The sequence below is a fragment of the Dendrobates tinctorius genome, unplaced genomic scaffold (genome assembly GCF_039654945.1).
Source record: "Dendrobates tinctorius isolate UK_male_01 unplaced genomic scaffold, ASM3965494v1 ptg000097l, whole genome shotgun sequence".
Lineage (NCBI taxonomy): Eukaryota > Metazoa > Chordata > Amphibia > Anura > Dendrobatidae > Dendrobates > Dendrobates tinctorius.
The window spans coordinates 29,628,947-29,648,795 of record NW_027361765.1 but is presented as its reverse complement, the minus strand read 5'-3'; the positions used below and the strand labels follow the sequence as shown (position 1 = coordinate 29,648,795).

Genomic DNA, 19,849 nt, shown 5'->3' with positions numbered 1-19,849 from the left:
CTAATAGTGACATTGCTTCTCTCAAGGATACACGTGGTTTATCTATAGCTGCTTGTATTTTTTGTTTTGTGAGGGTGATTTTTACCTGAGGTAGTAGACATCTCTGGGTCAAGGAATCTAGATGAAATCCCAGAAATGTCTGGAGAGATTGCGGATCGAGTCTGGACTTTTGGATATTGATGATCCAGCCAAGGCTCTGAAAAGAGGAGATTGCGTCAGTTACGCATTCAGTACATTGTTTGACTGAATTCCCAATTATTAGGAAGTCGTCTAGATATGGCACAATTAGTGTGTCTTTTTGGCGAAGGTAGGCCATCACTTCTGCCATCACCTTGGTAAATATTCTTGGTGCCGTGGAAAGCCCGAAGGGCATTGCCGCGTATTGGAAATGACGAATCCTTCCCTCGACTTCCACTGCGACTCTTAGGTATTTCTGGAATCTGTTGTGTATAGGGAGATGATAATAAGCATCTTTTAAATCAATCCCTGCCATTACGCAATTTGGGAAAAGAAGCTTTATAGTGGATCTAATTGATTCCATTTTGAAATTATAATTTTTTATAAATGAATTTAGCTTCTTTAAATTAATAATGGTTCTAAACGTACCGTCTGGTTTAGGCACCAAAAACAGGGGAGAGTAAAAACCTCTACCCTGTTGTTCCTCAGGGACGTCAACTAAAACTTTTTTAGCTAGTAGGACTCGAATCTCGTCTTCGAGAGCCTTTTGCTGAAGTGAGGAATTAAGGCGAGTTATAACAAAGAACTCATAGGGGATCCGAAGGAATTCAATTTTTATTCCTTCCTTGATTATGTTCAAAATCCATGGGTTTAACGTAATTTGTTCCCACTTGGTAAAAAAAAAATTTAATCTACCCCCAACTGGTGGGTCTAAACTCTTAATTTTTATCTCTCCTATATGTTGGCCCTCTGAAGATGGTACCCTTCTGCTTTTCGTCTTTCGTGGCCCATCTGTTCGTTCTGTCCGATTGCCTTCTTCTCCCGAATGGCCGTCTTTTAAAGGTTTTCCTATAAAACGGAATGGGAGAATCACTGAAGGCCTTTTTCCTTTCTTTTGCCTTGGCGAGAATTTCGTCTAAGGCTTTTCCAAAGAGGAACTCACCCTCGCATGGGGTTGCACTAATTTTGGATTTTGATTGTGCATCCCCTTTCCAGCTCTTTATCCACAGCGCGCGTCTGGCGTTATTCACCAGGGCTGCCGACCTCGCTGCCAGTCTTAGGGTGTCCGCTGAAGCGTCTGCCATAAAGGCAGCTGCACCTCTTATCAACGGGATGGCTGCACGCAGTTTCTCCCTTGACACTCTTTGCTCAATCTGCTGGTCTAATTGATCTAGCCATACCAGCATTGATCTAGCAGTACATGTGCTGGCTATTGCGGGTTTGAAGACCCCGGTGGTGGATTCCCAGGACCTTTTGAGCGAAGATTCAGCCTTTCGGTCTAATGGGTCTGCTAACAATCCTGCGTCCTCGACCGGGATCGAGGTCTGTTTGGAAGTGGAGGATATGACGGCATCCACCTTTGGTACTTTAGTCCATTTTAATAGATCTTCATCAGTGAACGGGTATTTCCGTTTTGAAGCTGATGGGAGAAAACCCCTCTGGTCGTGTTTCTCCCACTCTCTTTTGATGAGGTCCTTAATTGCCGGTATCACCGGAAATGATCTCCTCTTTTTCTCTGCCAATCCCGCAAACATAATGTCCTGCGCGGTTTGGGCTCCCCTTTCTTCTTCACATCCCATAGTATTTCTAACCGCTTTTACAAGGTTATCTACGCTGTCCAGTGGAAAACATGCGCTTCCTTCCATCTCCGAGGATGACGATGAGGACGTGGATGCGGAGCCTGAGTTTAACTCCTGTTCTTCCTCTGACTCTGAACTAACAATGACCTGTTTCTTATGACTGGACTCTGCGGGAGTGCTGGCGCGGTTGATGGCTTGTATTTCCTCCCTAATTATGGCTCGGATATCTTTGGAAGATATCGTCGACCCCTGCCTGGTCTCTTTCGTGCATTGTTTGCAGAGTTTTTTGGGGTAGGAGTCAGGGAGAGGATCTGAACATAATGCGCATTCTTTATGTTTAGTTTTTTCTTTTTTCTTTGACTGAAGTGAGAGGTCAAAGGTAAAGAGAGAGGGGGGGGGAGGGAGAAAGTTAGCTTAATAGGTAGAGTATATACTTTGCACACTCACCCAGTGAAGCTTAATACCGGGTCGGATGGCTGAGACGGTCTGGATCGGGTTTCTGCTGCCTCGCTCCTGCGGGCAGTCTCTGTCCTGGCGCTGCGGTCCCTGGTGGAGTTGCCCCCAGCTGAATCCCCTGCTGGGGTTTGCGACTCTGCGGGGGACGACATGGTTCCAACGATGCAGCGCTGTTTTATCTTTCTTCTTGTCGTGCCCCCGGAAGTCGCCCTGTCACAGGGCGCATGCGCCGCGTCATCGCCATCCTACCCCGGAAGTTCAACCATTACTTCCGGGGTATAGGAGCGTCGGGTGCCGGCCGGCTTCCGCGCCACCGCTACTTACACGTGCGGCTCGCGCGCTCATGGCCTCACCTCCACGCTATATCTCCACCGATTGGGGGGGGGGGGGATCCCCCAGATGCCGGACCGGCCCGGCCTGCTCCCTGGTAAGACCGGGCGGCCCTCCCCGGACCCGGTCATTACCACTATGCCACCAGACGAGGGGGGAGCCGTCAAACGGAATCTCCCCCCGACGCTGCTTCCGGACCGCAGCCCCTGCCGTTCCCGAGGAGACCGCACAGGCGGATGCATGGCCCGGGTAAGATCCTGCTCCATTTGGAACAGGAAACCAAAACTGAAGAGGAAAGGCGGACCGCCCCTTTTATCTTTCCTGTAGGGTTTCCTGTTCCAAATGGGCGGATCCGATACCTCCAGTGGGTGCTGTCGTGGCGAAGAGTAAAAAATGATATTCAAAGAGAACCCTTGATGGAGCCAATCACTGTAGAGAGTCATTTTAAAATTCATATGGCCTCTGTTCCAACAGTGACCATCTTTTTTAGGCATGCACAAATACCCCAAAACGTCCAGACGGAGTCCAAAGTGATTCCACCTACATCGTGGTGAGTGGTGGCAATTGCAGGGGTTTTGTTTTGTTTGTTTTACATTTTTGAGGACTTCGACTGAAACATCGACATAAGGCCTCATTCAGACATCCATGAGTCACGAACATGTCCTGAGTTTTTCAGTTATCGTTTTTTGGTGCTATTCACATGTCTGTGTTTTTTGACAACCAAGTGATTGCCAACAAAATCAGAGACGTGGCAATTTTTTCTTCTTCAGAGTCACCGACCCAAATGAGCCATACAAGCCTAATGGTCCATAAAAATGGAATCAGAGTCCAGTCCGTGCGCTGTCTGTGATTAACATCGCAACAGATAGGAGAACTTCTACAGTGTTTTCTCCATCAGTTTTAAATCATTTATTAAACATTGATGGCAAAAACTGACAAAGACAAAATACTAAAGAAAATCAGATGCAAAACACTGATGAACAACGGTCCATGTTTTTATATACGAGAAGAATCATGCAAGTGTAAATGAGGCCTAAATGCTTGTTAACCTCTTCACGACCGCCCACAGTAGATAAACGTTGGCGCTTGCTGGGCTTTGTGCAGCGCCGACGTTTATCTACTGTCGGCGGTTTTGTGCCCCCCGGGACCCCCACATACCTTCTAACGCGGGGATCCCGGTGCGCAATGCATGCTGGGACCCCCGACGTCATCGAGACCTGATTGGTTCAGGTCCCGATGACGTCAGCGTCACAGCAGCCAATGGGAGCGATCGCTGGGAAAGCTGCTTGTTTCCCGGCGATCTCCCTCATTGTAACGCGGCTTCTCCCTCTGATCTAACACTGACAGCTGATCAGAGGTGAAGCAGCGTTATTGTGTGACTAGATTGCTGCCTGGCACAGCTGATCGCTGCCTGGCACAGCTGTGCCAGGCAGCGATCTTGTCACACAGTAACGCTGCTTCACCTCTGATCATCTGTCATTGTGAGATCAGAGGAGAAGTCGCGTTATTATGTGCCAGGCAGCGATCTTGTCACATAGTAACGCTGCTTCTCCTCTGATCTCACACTGACAGATGATCAGAGGTGAAGTGGCGTTACTATGAGTCAGATCGCAGGGCAGCGATCTTGTGACAAAAATAAAAAAAAAAGTAAAAAAAAAAGTAAAAAAAAAAGTAAAAAAAAAAAAAAAAAAATGCAGGGGCTAGGGCTAGGGTTAGGGTTGGGCTAGGGTTGGGATTAAGGTTATGGGTGTGTTGGTGTTAGGTTTGTGGTTAGGGTTATGGTTAGGGCTGAGATTAGGGTTAGGGGTGTGTTGGGGTTAGGGTTAGAATTAGAATTGGGGGTTTCCACTGTTTAGGTACATCATGGGCTCTGTAAATGCAATATGACGCCCGCAGACCATTCCATCAAAGTCTGCATTTCAGAACGTCACTACTTCCCTTCCGAGCCCCACCGTGTGCCCAAACAGTAGTTTTCTCCCACATATGGGGTACCAGCGTACTCAGGACAAATTGGACAACAACTCTTAGGGTCCAATTTCTCCCGTTACCCTTGTGAAAATAAAAATTGGGGGCTAAAAGATCATTTTTGTGGAAAAAAAAAAAATGATTTTTTTATTTTCACGCCTCTACATTATAAACTTTACTGAAACACTTGGGGGTTCAAAGTGCTCACCACACATCTAGATAAGTTCCTTGGGGGGTCTAGTTTCCAAAATGGGGTCACTTGTGGGGGGTTTCCACTGTTTAGGTACATCAGGGGCTCTGCAAACGCGACATGACACCCACAGACCATTCCATCAAAGTCTGCATTTCAGAACGTCACTACTTCCCTTCCGAGCCCCACCGTGTGCCCAAACAGTAGTTTTCTCCAACATATGGCGTACCAGCGTACTCAGGACAAATTGGACATCAACTCTTAGGGTCCAATTTCTCCTGTTACCCTTGTGAAAATAAAAATTGGGGGCTAAAAGATCATTTTTGTGGAAAAAAAAAAAATGATTTTTTTATTTTCACGCCTCTACATTATAAACTTTACTGAAACACTTGGGGGTTCAAAGTGCTCACCACACATCTAGATAAGTTCCTTGGGGGGTCTAGTTTCCAAAATGGGGTCACTTGTGGGGGGTTTCCACTGTTTAGGTACATCAGGGGCTCTGCAAACGCGACATGACACCCACAGACCATTCCATCAAAGTCTGCATTTCAGAACGTCACTACTTCCCTTCCGAGCCCCACCGTGTGCCCAAACAGTAGTTTTCTCCAACATATGGCGTACCAGCGTACTCAGGACAAATTGGACATCAACTCTTAGGGTCCAATTTCTCCTGTTACCCTTGTGAAAATAAAAATTGGGGGCTAAAAGATCATTTTTGTGGAAAAAAAATGTTTTTTTTTTATTTTCACGGCTCTACATTATAAACTTTAGTGAAACACTTGGGGGTTCAAAGTGCTCACCACACATCTAGATAAGTCCCTGGGGGGGTCTAATTTCCAAAATGGGGTCACTTGTGGGGGGTTTCCACTGTTTAGGTACATCAGGGGCTCTCCAAATGCGACATGGCATCCGATCTCAATTCCAGCCAATTCTGCATTGAAAAAGTCAAACGGCACTCCTTCCGTTCTGAGCTCTGCCGTGTGCTCAAACAGTGGTTTAGCCCCACATACGGGGTATTGGCGTATTCGGGAGAAATTGCACAAAAAATTTAGTGGTTCATTTTCTCTTTTTACACTTGTGAAAATAAAAAAAAAATGGTTTTGAAGTAAAATGTTTGTGAAAAAAAGTTAAATGTTTATTTTTTCCTTCCATATTCCATTCATTCATATGAAGCACCTGAAGGGTTAATAAACTTCTTGAATGTGGTTTTGAGTACATTGAGAGGTGCAGTTTTTAGAATGGTGTCAATTTTGGGTATTTTCTGTCATATTGACCCCCCAAACTCACTTCAAATGTGAGGTGGTCCCTAAAAAAAATGGTGTTGCAAATTTTGTTGTAAAAATGAGAAATCGCTGGTCAACTTTTAACCCTTATAACTTCCTAAAAAAAAAAAATTATGTTTCCAAAATTATGCAGATGTAAAGTAGACATGTGGGAAATGTTATTTATTAACTATTTTGTGCGATATCACTCTCTGATTTAAGGGCATAAAAATTAAAAGTTTGAAAATTGCAAAATTTTCTAAATTTTTGCCAAATTTTGATTTTTTTAACAAATAAGTGCAGATCATATCTAAAAAATTTTACCACCACCATGAAGTACAATATGTCATGAGAAAACAATGTCAGAATCAGTAGGATCCGTTGAAGCGTTCTAGAGTTATGACCTCAAAGTGACACTGGTCAGAATTGAAAAAATTGGCCCGGTCACGAAGGCAAAAACAGGCTCGGGTGCGAAGGGGTTAACAGATAAAACGAATTATGATGCAATCATAACTCACGACTTGCAAAGTGTCAGACAAATGTTTATACAGGATGAGAATCGTAAAAATAAAAAGTTGATTAGCAATCATTACATGACACTGACCATCATACACTGTTCACACACACAGTATCACCATCATGGGTCGCAATCATTGAAGATGACAAATTATCGGCCAGTGTAAATGCAGATAATGCAGAAAGTCACACACTTTCTCATCTATTCTTAGTTGATAGGGTATATAGGACACCTTTTCTCTTGTACGATTGTCAGATCCCTCCGGGACACTTGACTTGTATTTTTGGTTACACAGACGAAATCCCTGGGAGTGAGAATCACCGACTGGCTATCGCACGTATACTGTATAGCTTCATAATGGAAACTTCCTAACTCTCAGGTTGTTGGAGAGGTAATAACAGGGTTGTAGAACACTATACTCCTTGAGAAATAGGATTAAAAAAGGGGGACATTTGGGGAAATTTGAAGATCTATGGACAGACCAAATTTAGCACCTCCCTGGCTTTTAAGTGGTCTAGAGTACGCTTACCAATCTTTTGAACTATGAGCAGGAAGGATGATTATTCCGTGACTCTCTTCATAAATATATGTTATGATGAGCGCCTGTACTGATGGCATGTTTTTATGTATTCACCAATGATTATATCGGTATCTTTGTATTCCTTCATCCACAGCAGCATATGGACATTGTGGTGGGAGGGGGAGGTTGGGTGGATAATGTCTTGGGTGTAATTATAATTTAAAAATCTGATTAAATAAAAAAAAAAATTCAGATAACACGTTCAGAGAAGAGCACAGGATATTTGTGAAGCAAGCGTAACTGATTTTTGGGAAGCAGCATTAACAAAAACAGTAGTGCAAGAATTGATTCTTTTACATCATTGATCACTTTTAGCAAATGGTGAGACAACTATGTCTCCAGATGATTATTACAGTGATACTTTTTTTTAATGTTTTCGCTACATTGAGTTCTAGAAAATGTAATGGGAAGAAAGATAGCCCATAGACACACTCAGATTCTGGAAAGAGAGGCAAAATACAGATTAGAAAAAAAAAACTTTTTGACATTGAGGGTGATCAATGAGTGGAACAGGCTGCCACGAGAGGTGGTGAGTTCTCCTTCCATGGAAGTCTTCAAACAGAGGCTGGACAGACATCTGTCTGAGATGGTTCAGTGAATCCTGCACTGCATGGAGCAGAGGGTTGGACACGATGACCCTGGAGGTCCTTTCCAACTCTTAACATTCTATGTTTCTATGAAATCTAAGCCAGAGAGATAGAGTTCAGTGTTATCAGTATATACTGCTAGTAGTACTGGAAGTCATGGAAGTTGTCCCAGGCCAAAAGGTATATAATGGAGAAGAGTAGGGTGTTCCAGGACATAGCATTGAGGGACACCAACAGAGATAACGAGGGATGAAGATGTAGTTTGGGGATTGGCGATACCCCATGTGTGAGTTCTATGAGGCATGAGGATATCAAGCAAAGGGCCAGGTCTGCAATAAGGGATGAGAGGATTTGTAGCAAGAAGGTGGTTGAATGTAATGGAGGTGGAAGACAGGTCTAGGAGGAGGAGTACAGAGTATAGTCTATTGGCATTTTCAGTTATATAGACTCTGCTTTGGACTGTTTTAGGACAGTGGTGGGGATGAAAGCAAGGTTGTGCTTGGTAGAAGTATGATGGGTGAGAGGTAGATGCGCAGTATGGACGTGATGCTCAAGAAGTTTTGAGGTGGATAAGAGCAGCGATATGGAGCGATAGCTATATGTATAGGTCAAGTCAAGGCTTCTTCATGATGGTATCATAGGGTATTTGAAACCGAAACAGGTAACACAAGAGGCTAATAATAAGATGAAGAGTTGGAGTAAGACTAGGCATGTCAAGTTTTATATGGGTGTGTTAATAAAGATTGTACTATTTAAAGTGGTAGGGTTTATCAGAAAGCAGCAGCCCTGACTAGGCATTGCATTAGGCAACAGACAATGGTTTTTTTTGGTTTTTTTACAATGCTCTTATAACACTGATGAATTAAGCTTGAAGTTCCCTATATTTACTGCCAAGAGAACAAGATGGGGGTAGTATGATCTCTTAACTCAGGGTTCCCCAACTCCACATCATGTTTTCAGGATTTCCTTTGTATTGCACAGGTGAATCAATTATCACCTGAGCAATAAAGAAATCCTGAAAACGATCTGTTGGTGGGCCTTGAGGACTGGAGTTGGGGAACCCTGTCTTAACTTATAGACTACTGAATTCTACCAAATAAAAACAATGTAGAATAAAAAAAAAAAGAGTAACAGTGGATTTACACCTTTACAGCTAATATCACTAAGGTTATATCATTACTAGTGTAAGCAGATGTGCAAAGCTATTAATTTATGACACTCAAATCAAAGCTTTAATGTAAAATGTATCTGCAACATAATAAAGAACTCTGACATGTCTAAACAGATGGTATGGTGAGCCATATATGCTAAAAGATAACAAAATATAGGGTACATATTTTAGTTAGGTATATGTATTAATTGACCAATGTCCAACCATTTTTTATATGTATATCGAATGAACCAACCCTAAGGCCTCTTTCACACTTCAGTTGTTTGACGTCAGTTGAAATCCGCCGATTTTAGAAAAAAACGGATCCGCCATTTTTTTGGCGGAATCTGTTTTTTCCCATAGATTTACATTAGCAGCGGATTGTGACGGATGGTCACAAACACAGGGGTAAAAAAAAAAAACCCACCAAATACTCAATGTGTGCACATGGCCTAAGCGGAGAATGCTGCGGATGGTCTGGAAAAGGAGGTTGGTCTGGATGGCCTTGCCATTGGGTTTACAGAATATGGTACAGACTTTTACACAATGTAACTTCAAGGATGAGCTATAAGTACTTTATTTACAAAGGCCCACGAAAGAAGATTTTGGACGAAAATAATGTGAAATTATTTTGGAAACTTAATTCTTTTAATTGTATATGGACAGTGGCCGCTCACCATGGGGATTATGTATTTTTAAAAGGAAATAATGCAATTCCAAGGAAGCAAAATTTTGGTACTAAAGGAGTCAGCTCATGTAAAATATTGTGAAATTAAATAGAATACTGGACAGGAGTAATATAACTTGGTGAAAGAGGAATTGAGTAAAACCAAAGCGGAATGACAAATCAGACGGAGATACAATTTACTAAATGACTAAAAATATGTATTCCAATAAAGAACAATCAAAAAAGAAAAAAAAAAATGCTAGGAGAAACAGGACTTTGATGGTGGTTACATCTTCCAGTGGAGTAAACTCAAAACAAGACGACCGAGAAGACAGAGGAAAATAAACTATTGAATCACAGACTCTGGCTCTCATAGCAGCCATGGAAAAGATAATATGTACACGGTAATATCTACGCACAAGAGTTCAGTTATCGAACCTATGTCTCACTATGTGGACTTGGTCTTAAGACATATCTAAAGGGAAATTAGGTTTTTTTTTCCTCTATACTCCATGACACTGAATGGCAAACAGGTTTTAGGCTGTGTGCACACGCTGCGGATTATGTGCGGATTCATCCGCGTGGATTTTGTAAAATCCGCAGGTGAAACCGCAGGTCAAAAGACCTGCGGTTTTACCTGCGGATTGCTCTGCGGTTTTGCCCTGCGGTTTTTCATCTCCTCAATGGAGGAGATGGCAAACCGCAGGAGAATCCGCAGAAAGAATTGACATGTCAATTCTTTCTGCGGATTGAAAACCGCAGATAATCCGCGCGGAAAATTCCGCACCGTCTGCACTGCGGTTTTTGATTCCCATAGGGAATCATGGTACTGTACACCGCAGCAAAAACTGCTGCGGGTCCGCAGCGGCCAAAACCGCTGCGGAACCGCAGCAAAATCCGCAGCGTTTGCACACAGCCTCAAAGGGAACATGTCAGTAGGATCAACCCTCCTAAGCAATCTGGATGTGTATGTAGGTAATAGCAAAATAATAAGATACCCTGATATCTGTGATTCGATGTCTTATTCCAGAGAAATCCACATTTTTTTTTCTTATATGAAAATGAGCTGTTCCAGGCTATGGACAGGACACCGATATCCATGAGAATCTACCACCCAAGGTTGTTTTTAATAAAAGGGGGAATTACCAGTGTAAGACATGTAACTCATAATGATGAGCGAATGTACTTGGATAAGGAGTAATCCCCAGCATGCTCATGTGCTAACCAAGCGTCTTCGGCACGCTCGAAAAATATGTTCGAGTCCCCGTGGCTACATGTCTCGTGGCTGTCAGGCAATTCCTGCATATGTTGTGACTAACAGCTGTGAGACATGAGCCCAAGGGACTAACATATTTCACTAGCATGCTGAAGACACTTGGTTAAGAACATGAGCAGGTTCGGATAACGCCTTATCTGAGCACTTTCGCTCACCCCTATTAAACGCCAATTACTTAAAGTAACTAACATTCAAGGAATAATTCACTGAATGTTTATATTGAATTAAAATGCATTTCAGTTGGACGGACGTTGGTTCTGATAGGTGGAACTGCGATGGGGACCTCTCTGACTCCAACTTTTGCTAATTCGTAGCAGATTGAGAATGACGCGATTAATGGTATGGTAAATCCCTTTGTCAGAAATTTTCGGTTTCACAAGTGCATCCTAAAAAAAAAAAAAAAAAAAACACACAGGACAAGGGCTACAGCATCTCAAGCATATAATCCCAGCAGTTCCTCTTAGTATGCCCCATCCTATTGTGAGTCACGTTTCAAGCATAAATGATAGAACAGCACAAATAAGTTGCAGAGGGTGGGAAACTATAGAGGGAGTATGGGAGAGGCATAAATTATGGGAGGGGTGCAGCCTGAAGCTGTACAGCAAATCGGTGAAATGCCAAGAAGTGTGGGTGCAGGCGACTTTATAGTGAAAAGTTGTGAACAGCACATACTGTGACAAGCACTACTATGGATGTAAGCCTTTAGAATTTATGAAGCTATGTTGACATGAACACATTTTTATCTCCCTGGAATACTACTTTAATGAAAAGTTTTATGCATTTTGAAAGAGTAGAAGCAGAGAGCATGCGTTTTTCATAAAATAGCATAATCAGTACCATCAATGATGCTGTGAACAATTGAAAATATTATTTACCTTTTTAACAGTTTTTGTTTGGATGCTTGTTAACGTTCCATTTCCTGGATCATAAAGTGACAATTTCACATAGGGGTCACTGAAAAAAAGTAATTAAAAAAGTGTTTTAGCGACACAGAAGTATAAAATAAATGTGTACAGAACCCCACCACACAAACACTGTGTCCATAATGTGACTTAGGACTTAAATGGGTCAGTCCCCTCTCTTGTTAGTGTAACTTTATTCATAAACTGTCCACGCTTCTGTCCATTCAATGGCCGCTGGTGAAGAAGCACAAGAACAGATCATAAGCCTTCTCCAATTGTAAAAAACTTGACATCGAAGAGTTGCTTTTCCATTGAGGAGACTGACGGCCATGTCTGGTCCCAAGCTCTTCCACCAGTACCCTCTTTATAAACATGAGAGCTATGCAGTCAGAGGAAAACTGCATTAACAAGGTAAAAGTGTCAACCCTTTTAAGTACACCTGGTAGGCCTTTGACTACCAGCACAACACTAAAAACAATTAGAAAAGCAGCCCCAAATTCTTTGCACAATCACAAAATGACACCCATTAATCTTCCTAATTTTTATTCTCCCATTGCGTTCTTCCCCTCCATGCTCTTATATAGCATCACCCATGCTCTTATATGGCTGTCCATGTGATGCTAGTGTCCGTAGCATCAGTGCCTGCTGGGTAGGTCATCAATATCACATGAGGGGGTCGGAGACCCGTTTGCCCCACCGAACAGCTGTCTTCAGCTCTGGCAGTGGAAAGATGTAAATACTGAACAGGAATGCTCCATTCAGAGCGTAGCTGCCACCGTCAGGTCCTGCAGATCAGATCCTATTTAAAGCAAACCTGTCATCAGAATTTTGTAACTTAATCAACAGGCACTGTCAGGTTGGCACTGTTACACCAATTAAAATGACACCTGGTTTGAAGAAACTCCGTCTTGTGATGGTTGTTAAATCTGTGTTTACAGTTTTGATTTAAAGGGATTCTCGTGCTTTGGGGAGGGTCTGTGGGCGGGGCTTTTGTGTTCTGGCCTCATCATCCTTATGGGCATAAATAACAGGTCACTGAACTCTCAGGGACCTGCCTCCTAGTATTAATTGTGCAGTATTTAAAGTGTGTTATTAAAAAAAATGTTTAGTTCCAACATTATGGTGCAGGGGGACCAGTGGGGGAGCGCGAACAAGAAGAGGAACTAGTCACCGCTGACCGGCGCCATTTTGTTGGGAGATAAACAATTTTTGGAATAACAGTATTAAATGCCCAGGCTTAAAAGTAGGAGGTACGTACCTGAAGGTTCAGTGACCTGTCATTTCAGCCCATAAGGATGAAGATGAGACCAGGGCAGGGGAAGGAAGAGAAAAAAAAAAAAAAAAAAAAAAAAAAAAAAAGGGCCCACCCACTAGCATATCATTAACCCAAAACTGCAAGCAGATTAACCAACAACCACAAGACGGATTTCTTCAACCCAGGTATCATTTTAAATCAGTATAACAGTGCCAACTTAACACTTTCTACAGTTTACTGAGCAAAATCCTGCTGACGGGTTAACTTTAAAAGAGCTGAGGGATTGAGGGTTATATAAAAATCATTTTTTGAGACAAGATCAGATCAGAACTGGGCATACTGCGAGCCCTGGGCTACATACAGCTCATTGGTTATTTTTGTCTGGCCCGCACACTAGGGCAGCCAGAGGGCTGGAAAAAGTGGAGAACTGCCTATGAGTTGGGGAAGGTGTGGAGCACTGTGCACAAAAGGCGCCACTATCCCCCCCACCCAGCGTCTCAATTTCAATGCCATCTGCATATTCAAGATGCAGATACAGTTGAATGCAATGGAGGAGGAAAGAACCTTTGCAATCCTTGTCCACCAATTCAGCCTGCAAGTCTCAGCAGTGACCATGACGTCTCTACATTGCACTTACTGCATGGAGCCTCAGTTCTCACGCTGCGCGGAGAAAACAGAAGAGATGGATGTGCTCACCTGCTCGACTTCTGCACTCCCACTGCGTACACATATGGCTGTTTTGGGTGAAAGACTCCCTTTAAATTTCAGCCTATTGGCTGTGCCTTCAACAGCCATGGTCTCTCACATGGCCCCTCGGAAAAAATAATTTCCCATTGAGAGATCTATATATATATTTTTTTTTTTACAGGAAAGTTATTTACATGTTTATTTATGCTAGGATTTCCAGCATATCATGCATGGCCCCATTAAAAACTCATCTTTGGATAGGCCAGAAATCAGACAAATAAGGAATTAGGAAAATTTGAGCACACTTCCAACTTTAGATTAGCTCACCTTGCACCTAAGAGATCTTTCTTTGCCAGTCCAAATCCAGCGATAACTTTCACACGAAGAACACGTGAATCTTCCTGCAAAAATATATTTTTTTGTCACTATCAATGTAACAAAATCTATTTTTCAAAGAAAGTATTTTAATATCATTCTTACCCTCTATAAATAGAATCACTCATGTAAACATCTCATATTTCTGTGTATTTTGCCTTCTAACAAAAAAAAAAAAAAAAAAAAAGGGCACTTCTGACCTGGTGACAAGTCATTTTTAAAAGGGAATCTGTCAGTAGGATCAAACCCCCCCACAAGCCAGCTATATGGGCATGTAGGTCATGGGAAGCTGAATAAGATGATACCTTGATAGCATACTGCATTGAACTAGTGTACCCAATTTATTACACATTTTAGGAATAGTTGGTCTATTATTTTATACAGACTCCAACTCCATCAAAATGAGCAATGACCCCACGACTGACTCCTCAGTCCTTACCCCAGCAAACATGCCAAGAGAGGGCCACGCACGAAGACGCTCAGCCAGGGCAAAGAGGGCATTGAGCAGAGAGGCAGCACAGAGATCAGAGGTAACCCTGAAGTAGCTACAGAGTTCCAAACCAGAGTCTGGAATATATGTCCATACGACCACAATAAGCCATATACTCCATAGAGGCAGGGCTGTGGAGTCGGTAAGCCACAGTTGCGACTCCGACTCCTGGATTTTATCAGGCTCCGACTCAGACTCCGGCTCCTTCATAAATGGCCAATTCATAACAACAAATTTACTGTTGTAAAATATTAAACATCGTGCTTATTCAGTTTCTCACCATCATATAAGTAATCAGACCACATAGAGCAAAAACTACATTAGAATACAATTAGAATAAAGCAAATAACTTTTATAAACTTTTCTAAACTGTAAGTAAATATGCAATAAACACTTTTATGCAGTTAATAAGAAGAAATCTATAAATTTGTCCTCAGAAAAAGTATTGCCTCTGTCAGATCCTCCTTCATTGATGCCCTCAAATCTGATCTAATTATTTTGAGAGCAGAGAACAACCTCTCTACACTAACTTGTGTTGGTGGCAAAGCAGTAACCACTCGGGCAACATCTCTGACAATGTCAGGATACAGAGGAATCGCTTGTTGCACTGTTATTTTTGATGAACGGTCAAATTTCTCAATTTCTTTTAGTGCACATGAAAAATTCTGCTGAAATGTACTGGCTGTGTTCCTTGATGGGGATGACTCTTCTTCTATGCGGGAACGCTTTGCACGGTCCTTGTGATCCAAATATTTTTCGAAATTAAATTCTTCATCAGTTGATGAGGGTGAAGATGTGGCAGGACGACCAAATTCTTCTTGTTCCTCCTGACTGTTCTGCAACCCTTTCATCCTTACTGCTATTTCAAACAGAGCTTCTTTTCCTTTACTTAGCTGTTGATCATCTAGAAGAATCCGATGCATTGGGTCTACATAAACAGCTGCCAAAAGAATGTTATTTTGTAATAGTAGCTCCTCTCTCCGTTTCATTGATGTAGCAATGCCACTTGCAATTAACCCTCCTCTTTGGGACAGGCGAAACATCAGGTTCTTTCACTCCTTTAAGAAAATACCTGGAGTTAAGTCCTCTGCTTGTAATTTTTTAGTCACTGTAAATGGGTGCTCTAGCAATTTTTTTAGCTCAGTCACCTGATTCCACTGACTTTCATTTAGCGTCAGTTGAGGGTTAGCCATGTCTACAAGAAAGGTTTTCAGTTCAACCAAGCGCTGAATCATTAAGTAAGTACTGCCCCATCGTGTGGCTTGATCAATAATTGCCCCTTTTCCAGCACGTCTCTTCAAAATTGAGTCAACTTTAGGGGTTCTGGCAACAGTAGCCAATTTTCTCACTTTGCCAATCAGTGCAGCAGCATGTCCTTCTTGCAGACTGTCTCTTATAGCCAGCTGTAGCGTATGCACAACACAGCGCATGTGATGAATGAAAGAACATATTGACACAGTTTCAACAAGATCATCTAAACTATCATGTTGCTGTTCATCTGAAGCAACTTCAGTTTGCTCCTCAGTTACAATACTGTGTTCCTCTATTTCAAACATTTTTGTGTCTGTGGACCCAGAATGTTCTTCTAGCTGCTGGTCACCATCATTACTCTCATTCATTAGCTTAATAGTACTTATCATATTTGAAGCATTGTCAGTTACGACAGAAAGAACTTGCTCTTTTTTAAGTTCATAGTCTTGCAGAACCTTTTCCACCAAGACCTGGAGAAACTCACTGGTGTGATGAGCTTTGGTGTCTTTTACTGCCAATGTCTTGGTAACTATTTCATTTTTGTCACAAACAAATCGGACATTGATGGCAAAATAGTTCACTCTGTGACGTGTGCAGGCATCCATTTTAAGAAACAGAAAGCGTCCCTTGAGAGTTTTTTTAAGTTCTTCCTTTTGTTTAAAAGCTTCTTCGATTACTAATTTTCTAATACTCTCTCTCTCCAGAGAAACACCAAGCTTGCGGGCCATTTCCCCATTCAGACACATAAAAGCTGGTCGTGAAAATAATGAAATAGGCACACTATCCTTTACAACAAGCTCTATGATCTGTTTTTTAAATGTATCTACTGTCATTGTCACAGTAACTTTGTCACTGACAAAATATCTTGCAACTGATGGCTGCAAAGTTCTCTGCTCCTTTGTTTGGCTGGAAGAGCTGGTCACTGGTTCATTGGTTTGGATGCAGTCTTTCTCATCCACTGCTTTCAGTACTTCTGGATGAAAGCGCTGTAAATGTCTCTTTAGATTAGAAGCTCTGGTAGGAGCATTTTTATCTTTGCCTGAATATACACTCATCTTGGCTTCACAGCATTTGTTTTCGTCTGGATCATTTGTCATACACTGACATAATGTTTTCTATCTTGAGTGATGGTGAAATGTTCAAATACAGCTGATTTAATGTGATGCTTCTTTGACATTCTCAGGTTTTTAATTCTGCATTCACAATCCAAATGACAATTGTTTTTCCTAAAAACAATTGTACAAAATTATTGCCAGGTCGTACAACTGATATAGTGGTCAGTAATACTGTTATTATTCCTCATGTACTCACAGTTAACTGATGCAAAGTTTGTTGAAAGGATAATACTTCTTACAGTCTTCCTCTTCTGAGTAGCAGGCAGCTGTGAGATGCTTGGAAGACGCACACCTAGTATGATCTAGTCTAGAGGAGGAGCTTTACTACTAAGAATTTGCAACACATTTTCACTTTCAGTTTCATACATTGTAAGTAGGGGGGTTGGGGCAGCATGAGGTTAACCAAGTATAAGATTAGATAAGGGCAGTGGAGAACAGTGACACACAAGAAGTAAGAAATGTCTATCTCCAGCAGAACTGCTTATCACTGTTGTTCATAGTTTGATAGAACATATATATTTGAGTAACATTTATAAAATTCATATGAAAGTTCAATTATGAAATATTAATACATTTTTTTTTAAAGCTGGAGTCGGTAGATTTCTACCGACTCCACAGCCCTGCATAGAGGTGGCTTTTATGGAAGCGTGAGTAGAAAAAAAGCCTTTTCTTACATGTGGGAGACTCCCCCAAATGTTTGGAGGAGGTGCTGTGATCATGTGGTGACCAAAAAGTTCAATTTTAGTTTCACGGTAAACATTATGACTGACATCAAACCAACACAGCTCATCACCCCAATAACACCATCTCCAAAGTGAAACATGGTGGTGGCAGCATGATGCTGTTGTGAGGTTTTTCAACAGCAGGAACAGGGGAAAATGGTCTGAGTCGAAGGGAAGACAGATGGTGCGAAATACAGGGATATTCTTGAGCTAAACCTGTTTCAGTCTGTCAGGGACTTGAGCAGGGCTGTGGAGTCGGTAAGCCAAACCTAACTCCAATTTCCCTGACTCTACAGCACTGGTCACTACTGAGAATGTACAAAAAGTGCAGCACAGATTCATCTCTGCTACAAGCCAAGATCATTACATCAGGAATAGAACAGATATTTATAGGACATTTCATAACTTTCCCAAATTCTTATGAAACATTTACATCCTGCATTGTACTACTGTACCCTATTTATTATATGTATTTTAACCCCTTCATGACCCAGCCTAGTTTAACCTTAATGACCTGGCCATTTTTAGCAATTCTGACCAGTGTCCCTTTATGAGGCAATAACTCAGGAACGCTTCAACGGATCCTAGCGAATCTGAGATTGTTTTTTCATGACATATATTGGGCTTCATGTTAGTGGTAAATTTAGGTCAATAATTTTTGCGATTATTTGTTTAAAAAAAAAAAAAGAAAAAAAAAAATCAGAAATTTGGCAACAATTTTGAAAATTTCGCAATTTTCAAATTTTTATTCTGTTAAACCAGAGAGTTATGTGACACTAACTAGTTAATAAACATTTCCCACATGTTTACTTTACATCAGCACAATTTTGGGAAAAAAAAAATTTTGTTAGGAAGTTATAAGCGTTAAAAGTTGACCAGCGATTTCTCATTTTTCCAGCAAAATTTACAAAACCATTTTTTTTTTTAGCGATCACGTCACATTTGAAGTCCCTTTGAGGGGCCTACATGACAGAAAACATCCAAAAGTGACACCATTCCAAAAACTGAACCCCTCAAGCTACTCAAAACTACATTCAAGAAGATTATTAACCCTTCAGGTGCTTCATAGAAACTAAAGCAACGTGGAAGGAAAAAATGGACATTAATTTTTTCAACAAAAATGTTCTTTTAGCCTCAATTTTTTCATTTTCACATGGGCAACAGGATAAAATGGATCCTAAAATTTGTTGGGCATTTTCTCCAGAGTACACCGATACCTCATATGTGGTCATAAACCACTGTTTGGGCGCACGGCAGGGCTCAGAAGGGAAGGAGCGTCATTTGACTTTTTGAAGGGAAAATTAGCTCCAATCATTAGTGGACACCATGTCGCGTATGGAGAGCCCCTGTGTGCCTAATCATTGGAGCTCCCCCACAAGTGAACCCATTTTGGAAACTAGACCCCCCCCCCCCCAAGGAACTTATCTAGATGTGTGGTGAGCACTTTGAACCCCCAAGTGCTTCACAGAAGTTTATAACGCAGTGCCATAAAAATAAAAAATCATTTTTTTTTTCCCCTCAAAAAAAAAACTTTTTTTTAGCTGGCAGTTTTTTGTTTTCACATGGGTAACAGGAGAAATTGGACCCCAAAAGTTGTTGTCCAGTTTGTCCTGAGTACGCTGGTATCCCATATGGGGGGGGGGGGGGACCACTGTTTGGGCACACGTCGGGGCTCGGAAGGGAAGTAGTGACATTTTGAAACGCAGACTTTGATGGAATGGTCTGAGGGCATGTTACGTTTGCAGAGCCCCTGATGTGCGTAAACAGTAGAAACCCCCCAAAAGTGATGCCATTTTGGAAACCAGATCCCCCAAGGAACTTATCTAGATGTGAGGTGAGCACTTTGCTTCACAGAAGTTTATAACGCAGAGCCGTGAAAATAAGAAAAAAAAAATTTTCTCCACAAAAATAATTTCTTAGCCCCCAATTTTTTATTTTCCCAAGGGTAGCAGGAGAAATTAGACCCCCAAAGTTGTTGTGTAATTTTTCCTGAGTACGCTGATAGCCCATATGTTGGGGTAAACCACTGTTTGGGCACACGTCGAAGCTTGGAAGGGAGGGAGCACCGTTTGACTTTTTGAACGCAAAATTGTCTGGAATTGATGGTGGTGCTATGTCGCGTTTGGAGACCCCTGATGTAACTAAACAGTGGAAACCCCTCAATTCTAACTCCAGCCCTAACCTCAACACACCCCTAACCCTAATCCCAACCCTAACCATAACCCTAACCACAAGCCTAACCCTAATCCCAACCCTAACCCCAACACACCCCTAACCCCAACCCTATTTCTAACCCTAATGGAAAAATAAAAATT

At 41.8% G+C, this 19,849-nt stretch overlaps 1 protein-coding gene across 3 annotated transcripts in view; it reads right to left on the bottom strand.

Moving 5' to 3' along the window:
• Window positions 1-19,849, bottom strand: part of NEDD4 (NEDD4 E3 ubiquitin protein ligase) — a 209,801-nt gene that overhangs the window by 140,683 nt on the left and 49,269 nt on the right. For all 3 annotated transcript variants that reach the window (XM_073587011.1, XM_073587009.1, XM_073587010.1), the window contains exons 2-3: window positions 13,909-13,982; window positions 11,613-11,691 (exon numbers count right to left, since the gene is read on the bottom strand). Coding sequence is in view for 2 of the 3 variants with exons in the window: in XM_073587009.1 (XP_073443110.1) it covers window positions 11,613-11,691; window positions 13,909-13,982 (153 nt within the window). In the remaining variant the exon portion in view is untranslated. The remainder of the gene's footprint in view (window positions 1-11,612; window positions 11,692-13,908; window positions 13,983-19,849) is intronic.